The sequence below is a fragment of the Eretmochelys imbricata genome, chromosome 23, assembly GCF_965152235.1.
Source record: "Eretmochelys imbricata isolate rEreImb1 chromosome 23, rEreImb1.hap1, whole genome shotgun sequence".
Classification (NCBI taxonomy): domain Eukaryota; kingdom Metazoa; phylum Chordata; order Testudines; family Cheloniidae; genus Eretmochelys; species Eretmochelys imbricata.
Window position 1 is genome coordinate 13,224,570 of NC_135594.1, and position 15,873 is coordinate 13,240,442.

Genomic DNA, 15,873 nt, shown 5'->3' on the forward strand with positions numbered 1-15,873 from the left:
ACTTTTACCAGCTTAGGTTAAAACTTCCCCGAGGTACAAATTAATTTTATCTTTGGAATAACCACTGCCACCACCAAACTCTAACTGGATTTACTGGGAAACGTAGTTTGGACACGTCTTTCCCCCCAAAATCTTCCCAACTCTTGCACCCCACTTCCTGGGAAAGGTTTGGTAAAAATCCTCACCAATTTGCATCGGTGACCACAGACCCAAACCCTTGGATCTGAGAACAACGAAGAAGCATTCAGTTTTCTTACAAGAAGACTTTTAATAGAAATAGAAGTAAATAGGAGTAAAGGAATCACCCCTGTAAAGTCAGGATGGTAGGTACCTTACAGGGTAATTAGATTCAAAACATAGAGAATCCCTCTAGGCAAAACCTTAAGTTACAAAAAAGATACACAGACAGAAATAGTTATTCTATTCAGGACAATTCTTTTCTCAGCCATTTAAAGAAATCAGAAGCTAACGCATACCTAGCTAGATTACTTATTAAAAGTTCTAAGACTCCATTCCTGTTCTGTCCCCGGCAAAAGCAGCATACCAACAGACACAGACCCTTTGTTTCTCTCCCTCCTCCCAGCTTTTGAAAGTATCTTGTCTCCTCATTGGTCATTTTGGTCAGGTGCCAGCGAGGTTATCCTAGCTTCTTAACCCTTTACAGGGGAGAGGAGTTTTCCTCTGGCCAGGAGGGATTTTAAAGGGGTTTACCCTCCCCTTTATATTTATGACAACACATAATCAGGGTGTAGTGAGCAGAGCGGTCTCCCTCTGGACTTGAGAGCAAGGGACCACTATGTTCTCCCCTGGTGGGTCGAGGCAAATATGCCCCGCCCCCTTCCTGGAAGTACCGGGGTGGGGCAGGAAGTATAAAGGGAGGGCCCTGCAGGGGAAGGAGGCAGATGTCTCTAGCCTGCTGCTGAATGCAGAGCTGGCTCCCTGCCCTGCCCTGCCCTGCCCTGCCCTGCCCTGCCCTGCCCTGCCCCCGGGGGAAACCAACCCTGGAGACGTGGTGCCAGGACTGTCGTCCGTAGTGTACCCCATGGAGACAAAGGACCCCTGGACTGCGGTACCCCCCCTCCCCCTAGGCTGTGGTAGGAAGTAGCCCAGGGACACCAGACTTTCGTCCGGTTTTGTCGCTGGAGCACAGGCTGGTGTGTTTGGGTAGGATCCCCACTGACCCAGTTGTGGCACTTCATATTCTCCATCGGGATATGCTTTTGATATGAATATGGCATTACTAATTTGTATTTTATGCAAGATGGGTCATGTAAGATATCATTGGAAAGGTTATGATTTACTGAACATGATTATCCTGTTTGTATGCATGGATCATTTCTGTATCAGTCAATATTCCTAACTTTAATGTACCAATTACAAAAATGTTTACACCTGAGGAACGCCCACACACAAAACGCCATGAGTCTGGCTGGTTGGTCAATGAACCATTAGGGGGAACAATAGGATTTTGAAGGTGCTAATCTCCCACCTTCCTCAGATGTTTCCTGGGATGCTCCAAACCACCTTTGACTCATGGCTGCTTTGACACGGCAGGGTCATGTGATAATATCACCTGGTACTGGACTCCATCTTGGACTGATAGTAGTTTTCCACTTGTAGGAGGTGGGGATCAAACTGGGAAACAAAGGATTCCCCCCTTATGTAAATCCTATTTAAGGCTGGGGAGTGAGATAATCAGGGTTGGTTCTTCGTTGAATCCCTGCCCAAGCTGACTGCTGAAAACACCTAAAACTGATCTGGGGAAGAAAGGACTGAACCCAGGCTAGAAGGTGTCTGGCCTGTGAAAGGAATACCCGGAGCTTCAAGTTGCAAGCAAGAGGAGTTTGTCTTCAAGAAACTCTGCAACCTGCTGAAAACAACATTGAGGGTGAGAAATTACTGCTTGTAGCCAGTTTCTATCGTGTATTAAACTATAGTTTGCATGTTTGTTTTATTTGCTCAGTAATCTGCCTTTGATCTCTTTGCTATCCCTTATAATCACTTAAAATCTATCCTTTGTAGTTAATAAACTTGTTTTGTTGTCTCAAAACCCAGTTTGTGGAACTCATTACTGGTGGGTGGGGGGACAAAGCTGTGCATATCTTCCTCCACATTGAGGGAGGAGGCAAATTTCAATTAGCTTACGCAGTACAGTTCTCTGTGCAGTGCAAGACAATGCAGTTTTGGATTTGCACCCTGAGAGGGTGTGCACCTGAGTGCAGGTCAATTCCTCAGCTGAAAGCTTTCCCATGCAGGGCTGGTTTCAGTGTCTGTCTTTCTGCAGCTAGGTGTGTCCCTACCTGTGTGTGTATGTGCTGGAGAAGGCTTGAGGGCCTGGCTCAGCAGGACAGGGTGCGGGAGCCCAGGCTGGTGGAACGGGTGGGCTCAGTGGTACCCCAATACATCAGGTGGCATCCCCAGAGTGGGAGGCAACCTGTCACACCAGTGTTGGAACCATTCACCGTTATTTACTCCTCGGGGAATTCGGTGCATCTGCGAATGCGCAGAATTAATCTGTCCCGCATAATCTTGATTTTTCCCGCAAAAAATATATTCTGGCCGAGAAGTGCTGCAGTTCCGCCTTTTGTCCCCCGCAGAGGCTGCTGTGGGGCCAGAGCAGCCGGCTTCAGCCCGGCGCTGCCAGCCCCTGGGGGAGTGGCTCTCGCTGGGCAGAGAAGGGGAGTCTGCCTGAGGCCGCTGGTGCGGAAGGAGACTTTGAATGGGGGAACACGCACTCTGTGACCTGGCCGCAGGGCCGAGTAACGAAGAGGCAGCAGAAGCAGCTGGAGCGAGAGAGAGAGAGAGAGGCTGAGGGACGGCAGGCAGCCGCGGGAAGGGGCGTTGAGCCGTTCCCCAGAACGGCCAGCAGGAGGCGCCAGCTGCGTGGCGAGTGGAGCACCCCGTCACCGAACTGTTCCAAAGCCTACAGAGGTGCTGCACGTAGGGAAGAAAAACCAAGCGCAGCAGGGCAGGGTGGGGGCGAACGGGCCTGGCAACAGCTTGGTGGAGACGGATCAGGGAGTTGGGGTGGATCATGCCCTCAGCATGAGGCAGCCATGCGATGCCGTTGCAAAACCAAAAGCAAAGGCAGCTTTAGGATGCATTAAGAGAGGGGCAGCGTGCGAATCACGGGCGGTGAAAGTCCCGCTCTGCTAGGCCCTGGGCAGGCCGGGAGTGCTGCGTCTAGCTCTGGTCACCGCTGTGCAGAAAGGATGTGGAGAAACTGGAAAAAGGATCCAGAGGCGAGCGACAACGATGATCAAAGGGCGGGAATGCAGCCACGTGAGCAAAGTCTGGAGGAACCAGGCATGTTTAGTTTGGAAAAGAGGAGATTAAGTGGGGTTATGATCGTGGTCTTCAAATACTTGAAAGGCTGCCATAAAAAAGATTGAGGAAAACTTGTTCTCTTGTGGGGGGCTGTGCCTGCGGGCGAGAGCTGCGTGGAGCCGCTTGTTTGCCTCCGCATAGGAGCCGGACCTGCTGCTGGCTGCTTCCGGGGGGGCTGCGTGGTCTGCGGTGCCAGGAGAGGTTCCTCCTCCTCCTCCTGCCCATGCCTATGTTGCCTCTCCTTCTCCTGACGTTCCCGCTCCTTCTCCTCCTGCTCATGTTGACGTTGTTTCTCCTCATGTTGACGTTGTTTTTCATGAACCTCCAGCTCCCTCATTTTCATCTCCCTCTCCCATTCCAGCCGCATCCGCTCCAGGGATGGGGAGCTCCGCCGGGAGGATCCCCTGCTGGCTGCTGGGGTCAGGGTGCCCTCAGTATTCGCTGGGCTTCCCCCAACCCCTTCTCCAGGCCTAGGTAGGAAGGGTCTCGGGATGTCTTCAGCAGCAGTCTGACCCCTTCCAGCCCGGTCAGGCCCCAGGGCCCACGCTGCGTCAGCCGGGCGGCTTCCCTCAGGGACAGGGATCGGGTCATCCAAGCGATCCCTCTCCTCCAACTGGGCAATCAGCTGTTCCTTGGTGGACCTCCCAATGCGCAGCCCCCTCTGCCTGCACAGCTCCAGCAGGTCGCTCTTGAGGTGTTTAGCGTACATCTCCCTGCTGGCCACTCGCAGGCCGGGCAGCTTTCTACGGTTTCCAGGGAAGACCCCCGAGGGTGCCAGTCCTTCTTGAGGTCACCACCTCTTTGCCAGGGTCGAGCTGCAGACTCCTCCGCCCCTGGGACCGCTCGCTGCAATCCCCAGGGGGACCCTGTTACTGCAAAAGTCCTTCTCTCTGGTCACACACTCCCAGGGGTTAACCGCCCCCTGAAACCGTCTCTCTCTGAATCCTCAGCAGAGCTGGTGCCCGTCAATCCCCCTTCGTTTTACTGCTCCCCAGTCACTTACTGCAGGAAGCGCCGTTCATGGGGTGCAGTACATCCCACCGCTGACACCAGTTGTCACGGAGTGTGGGGGGAATCCAGGCCCTGCACCCCTCTTCCACTGAGACTCTCAGCCAGCCAGTAAAAAGGAAGGTTTATTGGACCACAGGAAAACAGTCTCAAACAGAGGTTGTGGGTACAACCAGGACCCCTCAGTCAAGTCCTTCTGGGGGAGCAGGGAGCTCAGACCCCAGCCCTGGGGTTCCCTGCATTCCTCCACCCAGCCCCAAGCTGAAACTAAACCCCCCCCAGCAGGCTCCCTCCTGCGGCCTCTGTCCACATTCCTGGGCAGAGGTGTTACCTCCCCCTCCCCCTCCCCCTCCCCCTCCCCCTCCCCCTCCTGGCTCAGGTGACAGGCTCTCAGGTCTCCCATCCCCAGGGCACATTCCCAGGTCAACACTCCCCCCTCCCTGCTGCGTCACATCCTCACAAGGAGCCTTTCCAGAAGGTGGCCATGGACATCCTGGGGCCTCTCAGCAAGACAACCCGGTCGGGGAAGAAATACATTCTGGTGGTGGTAGATTTCGCCACCCGCTACCCCGAGGCAGTGCCCTTAGCTTCCATTGAAGCAGACACCGTGGCCGATGCGCTCCTGACCATTTTCAGCCGAGTGGGGTTCCCCAAGGAAGTCTTGACAGACCAAGGATCCAACTTCATGTCGGCCCTGCTCCGGTGCTTGTGGGAGAAATGTGGGGTCCGGCACAACTGGGCCTCAGCTTATCACCCCCAGTCCAATGGGCTGGTGGAGAGGTTCAACGGGACGCTAAAGATGATGCTGAAAACCTTTATGAACCAGCACCCGCAGGATTGGGACAAGTACTTACCTCACCAGCTGTTCGCGTACAGGGAGGTGCCCCAGGAGTCTACCGGATTTTCGCCTTTCGAACTGTTATATGGAAGGAGGGTGAGGGGCCCCCTGGACCTGATGAGAGACGAGTGGGAGGGGAAGGCCACTCCCGATGGAGAGTCAGTGGTGGAGTATGTCCTGATCTTCCGAGAGAGACTGGCTGAACTCATGGGCCTGGCCAGGGAGAATCTGGCCAGAGCCCAGAGGAAGCAGAAGGTCTGGTATGACTGCACGGCGCGGGCCCCTGCCTACGCCACTGGGGATCAGGTGACGGTTCTCATCCCCATGAGAAAGAACAAACTACAGGCCGCCTGGGAGGGCCCTTTCAAGGTCATCAAGCAGCTAAACGAGGTAAACTATGTGGTGGAGCTGTCGAACCGGGCGCACCACCGCCGGGTGTACCATGTGAATATGATGAAGCCATATTATGCCAGGGGGAATGTGGTGTTGGCCATGTGTGGACAGTGGGAGGAGGAGGGAGATGACCCTTTAGTAGATCTATTCCCTGGGACCAGAGCTGGTTCCCCCCTGGGAACAATTTCCCTCTCGGATCAGCTAACCCCTGCCCCTCAAGCTGAGGTCAGGGGGGTGCTGCATCCGTACCGACAGCTGTTTTCCAAGCAGCCTGGACGCACTAATCTGACTGTCCACCGGGTGCAGACGGGGTCGCACCTGCCGATAAGATGCTCCCCCTTCCGAGTCACAAAGAAAACTGCTCAGGACCTGGAAAGAGAGGTCAGGGATATGCTGGTTTTGGGGGTGATCCAGCCATCTGCCAGCCCTTGGGCCTCACCGGTGGTGCTGGTCCCCAAAAAGGACGGGTCGGTCCGGTTCTGTGTGGACTATCGGAAGCTCAATGCCATCACTGTATCGGATGATGTCACGGAGTGTGGGGGAGTCCAGGCCCTGCACCCCTCTTCCAGGGATTCACTGAGACTCTCAGCCAGCCAGTAAAACAGAAGGTTTATTGGACAACAGGAACACAGTCCAAAACAGAGCTTGTGGGTACACCCAGGACCCCTCAGTCAAGTCCTTCTGGGGGAGCAGGGAGCTTAGACCCCAGCCCTGGGGTTCCCTGTGTTCCTCCACCCAGCCCCAAACTGAAAACTAACCCCCCCAGCAGGCTCTCTCCTGCAGCCTGTCTCCACATTCCTGGGCAGAGGTGTTACCTCCCCCGCCCGCTCCTGGCTCACGTGACAGCCTCTCAGGTCTCCCATCCCCAGGGCACATTCCCAGGTCAACACTCCCCCCTCCCTGCTGCATCACATTGTCAAACATGCCTACCCCATGCCCAGGCCTGACGAGCTCCTAAACAAGCTGGGAGGAGCTCGGTACCTTACAAAGGGCTACTGGCAAGTGCTGCTGGATGCAGATGCCCGGCTGAAATCGGCCTTTATCACCCCTCTGAGGCTCTATGAGTTCCTGACCCTGCCTTTCGGCCTCAAGGGAGCACCGGCCACCTTCCAGCGCCTAGTGGACCAGCTCCTGAGGGGGATGGAGAGTTTTGCCGTGGCGTATATTGATGACCTCTGTGTCTTTAGCCAGACCTGGGAGGACCATGTGTCCCAGGTTAGACAAGTGCTGGACCGACTCCAGGGGGCTGGGCTGACTATAAAAGCGGAGAAGTGCAAGGTGGGGATGGCTGAAGTATCTGACCTGGGCCATCAGGTGGGGAGCGGCCGCCTAAAGCCGGAACCAGCCAAGCTGGAGGTGATCAGAGACTGGCCCGCTCCCCACACCAAAAAGCAGGTCCAAGTCTTTATTGGGATGGCAGGATACTACCGAAGATTTGTGCCCCCCTTTAGCGCAATAGCCACCCCCATCACTGAGCTATGCAAGAAGGGGAAGCCAGACAAGGTGATCTGGACCGAGCAGTGCCAGGAGGCTTTCCGGGCGCTGAATGAGGCTCTGGTCAGTGGCCCAGTTCTGGCAAACCCAGACTTTGACAAGCCCTTTGTGGTGTTCACCGACGCCTCAGACACGGGACTGGGAGCGGTGTTAATGCAGGAGGATGAAAAGGGGGAGAGACACCCCATCGTGTATCTGAGCAAGAAGTTGCTACCCTGGGAGCAACACTACGCGGCCATCGAGAAGGAGTGCCTGGCCATGGTGTGGGCCCTCAAGAAACTAGAGCCCTATCTCTTCGGGCGACACTTCACCATCTACACCGACCACTCTCCTCTGACCTGGCTGCACCAGATGAAAGGAGCCAACGCCAAACTCCTGAGGTGGAGCCTGCTCCTGCAGGATTACGACCTGGACGTGGTCCATGTGAAGGGAAGTGCCAACATGACAGCGGACGCGTTGTCCCGGAGAGGGGGCCGTGAACTTCCCCAGGTCACTGGTCACAGTGACCCCTCTCAGTTCAGTCTCGAAGGAGGGAGAGATGTGACAATGTGATGCAGCAGGGAGGGGGGAGTGTTGACCTGGGAATGTGCCCTGGGGATGGGAGACCTGAGAGCCTGTCACCTGAGCCAGGAGCGGGATGGGGAGGTAACACATCTGCCCAGGAATGTGAACAGAGGCTGCAAGAGGGAGCCTGCTGGGGGGTTTAGTTTTCAGTTTGGTGCTGGATGGAGGAACGCAGGGAACTCCAGGGCTGGGGTCTAAGCTCCCTGCTCCCCTAGAAGGACTTGACTGAGGGGTCCTGGGTGTACCCACAAGCTCTGTTTTGGACTGTGTTCCTGTTGTCCAATAAACCTTCTGTTTTACTGGCTGGCTGAGAGTCTCAGTGAATCCCTGGAAGAGGGGTGCAGGGCCTGGACTCCCCCACACTCCGTGACACCTGGCTACCACTCGAGCTGCTCCCAGATCCTGCTATAGCCCCATTTGGGGTCAGGAATCTGTTCCTTAGAGCGGTCATCCTCCTCCAGCTGCACGATTAACTGTGCTTTGGTGAACTTTCCAATGCTCAACCCTCTCTTTTTGCACAGGGTTACAATGTCCTTCTTCAGGAGACAGTGACAGGCCGTCACTCCGCTCTTCTGAAGTTGTTGTGGACTCACAGGCCTGTGTGCTCTCAGCTCCCCATGGTTTCCAGGGAGAACCCCTCGTGTGCCAGCCCTTCTCGAGGTCACCACCGCTTTCCAGGGTCGAGCTGCAGACTCCTCCGCCCCTGAGACCGCTCGCTGCAATCCCCAGGGGAACCCTGTTACTGCAAAAGTCCTTCTCTCTCCCAGGGCCAAGCTGCAGACTCCTCTGCACCTGAGACTGCTCACTGCAGTCCCCTGGGGAACCCCATTACTGCACAGTCCTTCTCGCTGGTCACACACTCCCAGGGGTTAACCGCCCCCCCAAAACCGCTCCTCTCTGAGCCTTCAGCACGCCTGGTCCTCGTCAATCCCCCTTCGTTTTACTGTTCCCCCGTTACTTACTGCAGGAAGCGCCATCCGCGGGGTGCAGTAGATCCCACCTCTGCCACCAGTTGTCACGGAATTCCCGGGGGAGACTCTGGATCTGCTCCCCATGAAGCCAGTCAGGACTCTGGGGAAGTCTCCTTTCTGTGAGCAGCCTGTCTGCAGGGCAAACAGCTCACCCGGCTCCACCTTCCTGGGTCTGACCTTGGAGCATTCAGCATCCTCTGCCCCTCCGTGCGGTTCCCACAGCGAGTCCGCCCAGGCGGGGTCTTGGGGAAGCCAGAGGGTCCTGCCCCACAACTTCGCAGTCAGACGTGACTCTCAGCCAGCCAGTAAAACAGAGGTTTATTAGATGACAGGAACATGGATTCCTTTGTTCTCCAATCCTTTATCTCTCACCTTGCAGAGTTGAAGGGCCCAGGCCATCACTTGCCAGGAGACAGAGTGTCAGCCATTTATGTACACTGGCCCTTTGCTCTGCAACAATTACACCCCCTTATCCCACCACCTAGAGACTGAAGAAATGCATAGGGGAAACTGAGGCACCCCTACAGTATTCAGACGAAACAGTCCCACTTCGTCACAGGGACACAGGCCAGGGGGCAGAAAGACGGGGACAGGCACATGAGGGGACACGGGATGGTGGGACATGTACGGGGGAGGAGATATAGGCCAGGGGGCTGAGGATCCCAATGCATGCATGTCGGGGGTGGGGGGTGAAGGGTAAACAAGCTGGGGAGCCGGAGCTTGGGCATCTGCCGCGGGTGGGGGAGGGGAGATTCTCTTGAGCTCTGTCCCTGTTAACTTGCCCCCTCCCATTTCTGGGGGGCTGGTTGGCTCCCCCCACCCCCCGTGTCTCTTTTGCAGTATCCTGAGGTGAGCTCTGCCCTGGGCCCTGAGATGCGCAGACCCACTGCCCCGGGTATGGGATCGGGAAGGGACTCGGGGCCTTTCACCTCTAGGGGGCTGGCTCAAATCTGCATCCTTTTCTGTTAGCACTAGACCCCACCCCCCCAACCAGAGGCAGGAGAGAACCCAGGAGTCCTGGCTCCCAGCCACCCCCACCCCCCAATCACTAGACCCCATTCCCCTCCCAGAGCCGGGGTATAGAACAGGGTAGGTGCCGGGCATCAGGTTTTCACAGAATTTCACTGGCAGTAGAAGAAACAGGAAACGAGCGCCGGCTCTGGCCAGACTTCCCCTTTCCCAGATTTATCCACTGCTCCTTTATCAACTCAGGATCTAGATTTACCCCTCCCTCTCCTGCTTACGGTGATCAGAAACCACAACCCCCACCCCCCTCAAACCCCCCGTCGTGTCTCTGTGCCACATCACTCAGCTAAGAACGGCGTGTGCAGCGATGGTACCTGAGAAGGAGGTTGGCCCGTTCCCTCCACCCTCATGCTCCAGGGCTGGGCCCAGCTGGGTCAGGAAGGAATCTCTGTCCCGCTCCTTGGGAGAGGGTTTCTTTGTGGGGGGCACTGTGTGTGGGGGGGGTAGAAGCCCTCCTCTGCTCTGAGCTGCTGCTCCAGGGAGGCTAGATGGGCCTGTTGGAAAAGCTCAGGGCAGCCTGGACAGCTCTTGACACCTCCTGAGATTCCCCTGTTCCCAGCTGGTCCCCGGACTGGGCAACTCCCATGTGGGGCTGGGGGGTGATGGGGGGTGGCGTGGGACCAGGCAGCTGCAGGAGAGGATGTGGTTTGGCGGGCGTTGCAGGGAGCTGGCTTTGCTCTGACCGCTTTAGATTTGGGCTGGAGATTGCAGAGAAACCAGCTGATGGGGAAGAAAGGGGCCGAGCGCATCACGGGCTTCCTGGGGCTGCAGCCCCTGGCGCAGTTCCTCATTCTGCTCGCACTCGGGCCTCAGCTCAGTGGAGCTCAGCACTGGGGTGTTGGTGGCAGCGCTGAAGGGCCCCCCTGTCACGGAGTGTGGGGGAGTCCAGGCCCTGCACCCCTCTTCCTGGGATTCACTGAGACTCTCAGCCAGCCAGTAAAACAGAAGGTTTATTGGACAACAGGAACACAGTCCAAAACAGAGTTTGCGGGTACAACCAGGACCCCTCAATCATGTCCTTCTGGGGGAGCAGGGAGCTTAGACCCCAGCCCTGCGGTTCCCTGCGTTCCTCCACCCAGCCCCAAACTGAAACTAAACCCCCCCCAGCAGGCTCCCTCCTGCAGCCTGTCTCCACATTCCTGGGCAGAGGTCTTATCTCCCCCTCACCCTCCTGGCTCAGGTGACAGGCTCTCAGGTCTCCCATCCCCAGGGCACATTCCCAGGTCAACACTCCCAGCTCCCTGCGGTATTTCCCAGGTCAACACTCCCCGCTCCCTGCGGTCATTCCCAGGTCAACACTCCCCGCTCCCTGCTGCGTCACATCCTCACACCCCCACTGTCCCATCATGGCGTCTGCTCTCACCCTCTTCCTCGGTAAGTATCAGAGACAGCCAGGGCGTGTGTCCATGTGGGGGGTGGATCTGAGACCAGGGCTTGTGCCCAAGAAAGGGGGATCTTAGACCAGGGCATGTTCTCATGGACGGTGGATCTGAGACCAGGGCCTGTGCTCATGGACGGCGGATCTGAGACCAGGGCTTGTGCCCATGGAGTGGTGGATCTGAGACCAGGGCATGTGCCCAAGGAGGGGGGATCTGAGACCAGGGCGTGTGCTCATGGACGGCGGATCTGAGACCAGGGCATGTGCCCATGGCAGGGTGGGGTGGGGTGGAAATGAGACCAGGGTGCGGGATCGAGTTTCTCTGGGATCTGGTCACTAACAAGCCGTCTCCTCTCCAGGCTGCTGGCTGGCCGGTCACAGCGGGGTGTGGGGAGGTGAGTATCAGTCTTGGGGGAGAACAGTAACATCAAGGATGGGGGAGGGGATCTGAGTCCTGAACCTTACCCAAAACTCAACACAAACTCCCCCTGGGCGCTCAGACCCGTCCCAGTTCTTCTCTGCCCCGCCCCACCAGGGAGTAACGAGGAGCCGACCTTGGCTCCCGGGCTCTGACAAAGCAGATGGGAACCATCCACTGGTTCAGTGTCCTGCCCCCCCAGGCTGGGAAGATTGTGGGGTGCGGGGGGAATGTGGATTTGTTTCAGCTCATACAAACGCTAATAAGGGCCATCCGTGGGCTCTAGATCCCCTCGGGGTAACCGAAACGTTCACGGTCAGTGCAGCCGTGGGGAAGAACCCCCCCAGATCAGCCCCCGCCCCAACACCTCCCTCCCCTGCACTCACAGCCGCCCACCCCACGATCCCAAGGCCTGCGGAAAGGTGGGTCTCTGCACTGATGGGACGCTCAGAGCCAGGCTCTGCCCTGAGCCCAGCAGAGGGGACAGAGTCATTAGGGGGTTCCCCAGCCGGGGGAGGAAGCAGCCACTGGACATTCAGGGCTGAGAGAGGGGGGATCCCTGCCCCCAGCGGGAGCTGCAGAGCAGGGGGGCCTTTCCCAGGTAACACATCAGTTAGGGGGTGACGGGCGGAGCTGAAGGTTATAAACCTCAGTGGATAGGAGAGACTTGCACAGTCCCCTACAAGTCAGGGGTGGTGCTGCGTGTAAGCGGGGGAATGGTCCCGCTATTGTGGGGAACTTTCCTGGCTTATACCCGCCCCGGTGGGATCGGCTAGTGAAAGGATCTGAGTCCTCGCTCCCACTCCCTTTACCCAGCGGCCTGCCTGACCTCGAGGGCTCCCCTTCCTCCCCCCAGTGTGGCAGAGTCCTCGTAACCCCGGCAAGGCTGGGCCCCAGATTCCCGGGGGACTCGACCCCCAACCTTGTTGTGGTCACTTCAGAAAGGGGTGAGGGTGTCCCCTCTCCCGGGTGCTCTCTCTGCGCTGGACGCTTCCCTGACCCCCTGATCATTACAGACAATTTATTACACAAGAATCAATTTTTAAAAATAAGGAAAAAAATGGGGAAGGTGAAAGGAAAACCCGTCACCCCGCTCTGTGGCCCGGGGACGTCACAGCCAGCGTCTCTGGGGCTCCGGTGGCTTCAGCTCCGCTCCCAGGACAGGGCTGCTCTGTGGGCTGCTGCGCTGACTCTGCTCCCAGCACGGACCTCCTCCCCGGGCTGCTGTTCTGGCCCCTCTGGCTGGCCCGGCTCTGGGTGCTCCCAGCTCAGCTCGGGCCCCTGCTTTCTCCTTAGCTCGGCCCCCCTCTGTCTGCCCCAGGCGATTCCAGCTCACCCAGAGGACGGGACCTCCTGGATTCGTGACTAGCCCGCTGGCCCTGGCAATCAGGCTCACCTGGAGCGTTGGCCTCTCCCCATTGTTCCTGGGACTGTCGGTCTCAGGGTCCTGGATTCCCATCGACCCTTCCCCTTGGTGCTGGGAGCTAGCAACCAAAACACCCCGAGTGAATGTCAGTAAGGGGACAACAGTCCCGTTACATGTGCACAGAACCTAGGAGTCCTGGCCCACATCCTCCTGCTCTCCTGCTTGGACCCCAAGCCCCTCCCAGAGCCAGGGACAGAACCCAGGAGTCCTGGCTCCCAGCCCCCTCCCAGCAGAGAAGCCAGGGCGTGAATGGACCCCTAGAGACTGGACTGGCCTGTCACCCGCTAGGGAGCAGAGCTTTGAGCCCCCAGGGGTTGCTCCGTGTCTCATGCTGTTAATGCAGGGCTCAGAGGAAACTGTGGGCCCCTGTGGAAAGGCACCCAGGAAACCGTCCCCAGGGCCACCGGGTCTGACCCCCCATGGAGGCCGCGTGGTGAGGACGGGCCCCAGGACTGGGTGACGGGGCCTGCGTCTCACGGCCTGTCTGCTTCCCCCTGCAGAGCCCAGCTACCCCAAACCCAGCATCTCCCTGAGCCCCAGCTGGGGGGTCTCCCTGGGGGGAGCCGTGGCCGTCTGGTGTCGGGGGCAGCACCGAGGCGTGCGGTTCGTGCTGAATAAAGAGGGACGCCGTTTCCAAACTGTGGCTTCGAAGGGGTTGGAGGCTGTGTTTCCCATCAGCAACGTGCGCCGGGAGGACCGGGGGAGCTACAGCTGCTCCTATCAGAACAGATTGGAGCCGTTCGCCGTGTCGTCCCCCAGCGACCCTGTGGATCTGGCGGTGAGAGGTGAGGGGCCCTGCTCGGCATCCCCGTTCCCAGCCCCACACCCAGCCCGACCCTCACGTGGACTCGGTGCTAATGGGACGCTTAAAGCCAGGCTCTGCCCTGAGCCCTGACCCCGCAGTGGGGACGCCCGGCCGGGGAGCGGGGACGGAGTCACTGGGGGGTTCCCCAGCTAGGGGGGAGCAGCAGCCCCTGGGGACTCGGGGCAGGGAGGTGACTTTAATGCTGCCCCTTGTGCGTAGGAATCGTGAGTCGCTATTTAATCCCGTTATCCCCTCCCCTCTGTTCTCCTGGCGCGGCCACAGACTCTGTCTGATGGGAGCACATCGCGGTTTTCAAAAGTGTCCTTCTTTGTCGGGGGGCTTCAATCTTGGGGGATCTCAGACTGACCGCCCACAAACGGAGACGCCCACAGTTAGGGGAGACCTCTGCAAACACTGGCCTCAATAGCACTGGATCCCTTGTGTTGCGGGAGCATGTAGGGCCCCTGCCATGGTCAGGACCCCTTTGTGCCCGGCGCTGCATAAACACAGAGTGAAGAAACCGTCCCTGCCCCTGGGAGCTCACGAAGGAAAGTGAATCTGACTGGGACTCAGGTTTCCCCTGCAAAATGGGGATAAAGACACCTCGCTGCCTCCCAGGGGCTGACTTCCTTCCTGTGTGGGCCTCAGGCCCTATAGTGCCAGGCTCCAGAGAGCAGCCTCTGAGTCGCCCTGTGTTCGGGGGGGTGGGGGGGCAGATGCAGTGAATGAGGCAGGGGCCACACGGCGTATGAGGACCCCAAGAACTAGGCAGCCGCGGCTCCATGTGTGTGGGACTGGGAGCCCAGGTCACAGGGCCAGGTTTCTGGGTCAAGGGGACTCTGGGATCTGGGTGAGAATCTCTGCCAGGGGGCCCCTGGATCTGCCCATGCTAGGGCCAGACGGGAATCATCGAAGATTAGGGTTGGAAGAGACCTCAGGAGGTCATCTTGTCCAACCCCCTGCTCAAAGCAGGACCAACGCCAACTAAATCATCCCCGCCAGGGCTTTGTCAAGCCGGGTCTTAAAAACCTCTAAGGATGGAGATTCCACCACCTCCCTAGGGAGCCCATTCCAGTGCCTCACCACCCTCCCAGTGAAATAGTTGTTATGGGTTGGATCACAGAAACCCCCTTGGGGCTCCCAACTGATGTGCCAAGACTACTTCTGCCCCTGCCCTCCTTGCCAGCTTGGCACTCCAGAATCCTGCCTGGCTGCACCAGACGCGCTTGCCGGCCAGAAACACAGACCCAGGTCTGAACCACGTCCCACAAGCTACAAGCTTAACCGAGAGCAGCTTACAGAAGTGTTCCTGTCTTTAACACGCAGATGCCCAACTCCCAATCGGGTCTAAACCCCAAATAAGTTGGTTTTACTCTGTATAAAGCTTACACAGGGTAAACTCATAAATTGTTCACCCTCTATAACACTGATCGAGAGATATGCACAGCTGTTTGCTCCCCCTCCCCCCAGGTATTAATACATACTCTGGGTCAATTAATAAGTAAAAAGTGATTTTATTAACTACAGAAAGTAGGATTTAAGTGGTTCCAAGTAATAACAGACAGAACAAAGTTAATTACCAAGCAAAATAAAATAAAACACACATGTCTATGTCTAATCAAACTGAATAGAGATAAAAACCTCACCAGTTCCAGTAAGCTTCCTTTTACAGACAAATCTCCTTCTAGTCTGGGTCCAGCTATCACTCCCATCCCCTGTAGTTACTGTCCTTTGTTCCAGTTTCTTTCAGGTATCTTTGGGGGTGGAGAGGCTCTCTCTTTAGCCAGCTGAAGATAAAATGGAGGGGTCTTCCAGAGGTTTAAATACACTTTCTTTTGTGGGTGGAGACCCCCTCCTCTCTCCTATGCAAAGTCCAGCTACAAAATGGAGTTTTGGGGTCACCTGGGCAATTCACATGTCCACGCGTGACTGAGTTCCTTACCAGCCACGCCACATTCCTGGGAAAGCCCAGATGTGGACTGGCGTCTCCAAGTTCATTGTTGGCTTAAGGGCTTCTTGATTGGGCACTTACTGAGAACAGTCCTTTCTCAGGAAGCTGATCAACTGCTTCACTGAAAGCTACTCAGAATCAAACAAGTACGCAGCCAATACTCAGAACTTTGAATACGATAAGGACACATGCATTCAAATAGGATGAATAGATTCAGTAGGTGATAACCTTGACAGAGATATGTTACGTGGCATATGTAGCATAAAACACATTC

General features: G+C 57.0%; 1 protein-coding gene across 1 annotated transcript in view; it reads left to right on the forward strand.

Moving 5' to 3' along the window:
• The window catches only part of LOC144279333 (alpha-1B-glycoprotein-like), a 118,968-nt gene that overhangs the window by 25,642 nt on the left and 77,453 nt on the right, over positions 1–15,873 (forward strand). Inside the window, 1 exon segment of the mRNA XM_077840805.1 lies at positions 13,344–13,628. Within this exon segment, the coding sequence (XP_077696931.1) occupies positions 13,344–13,628 (285 nt within the window).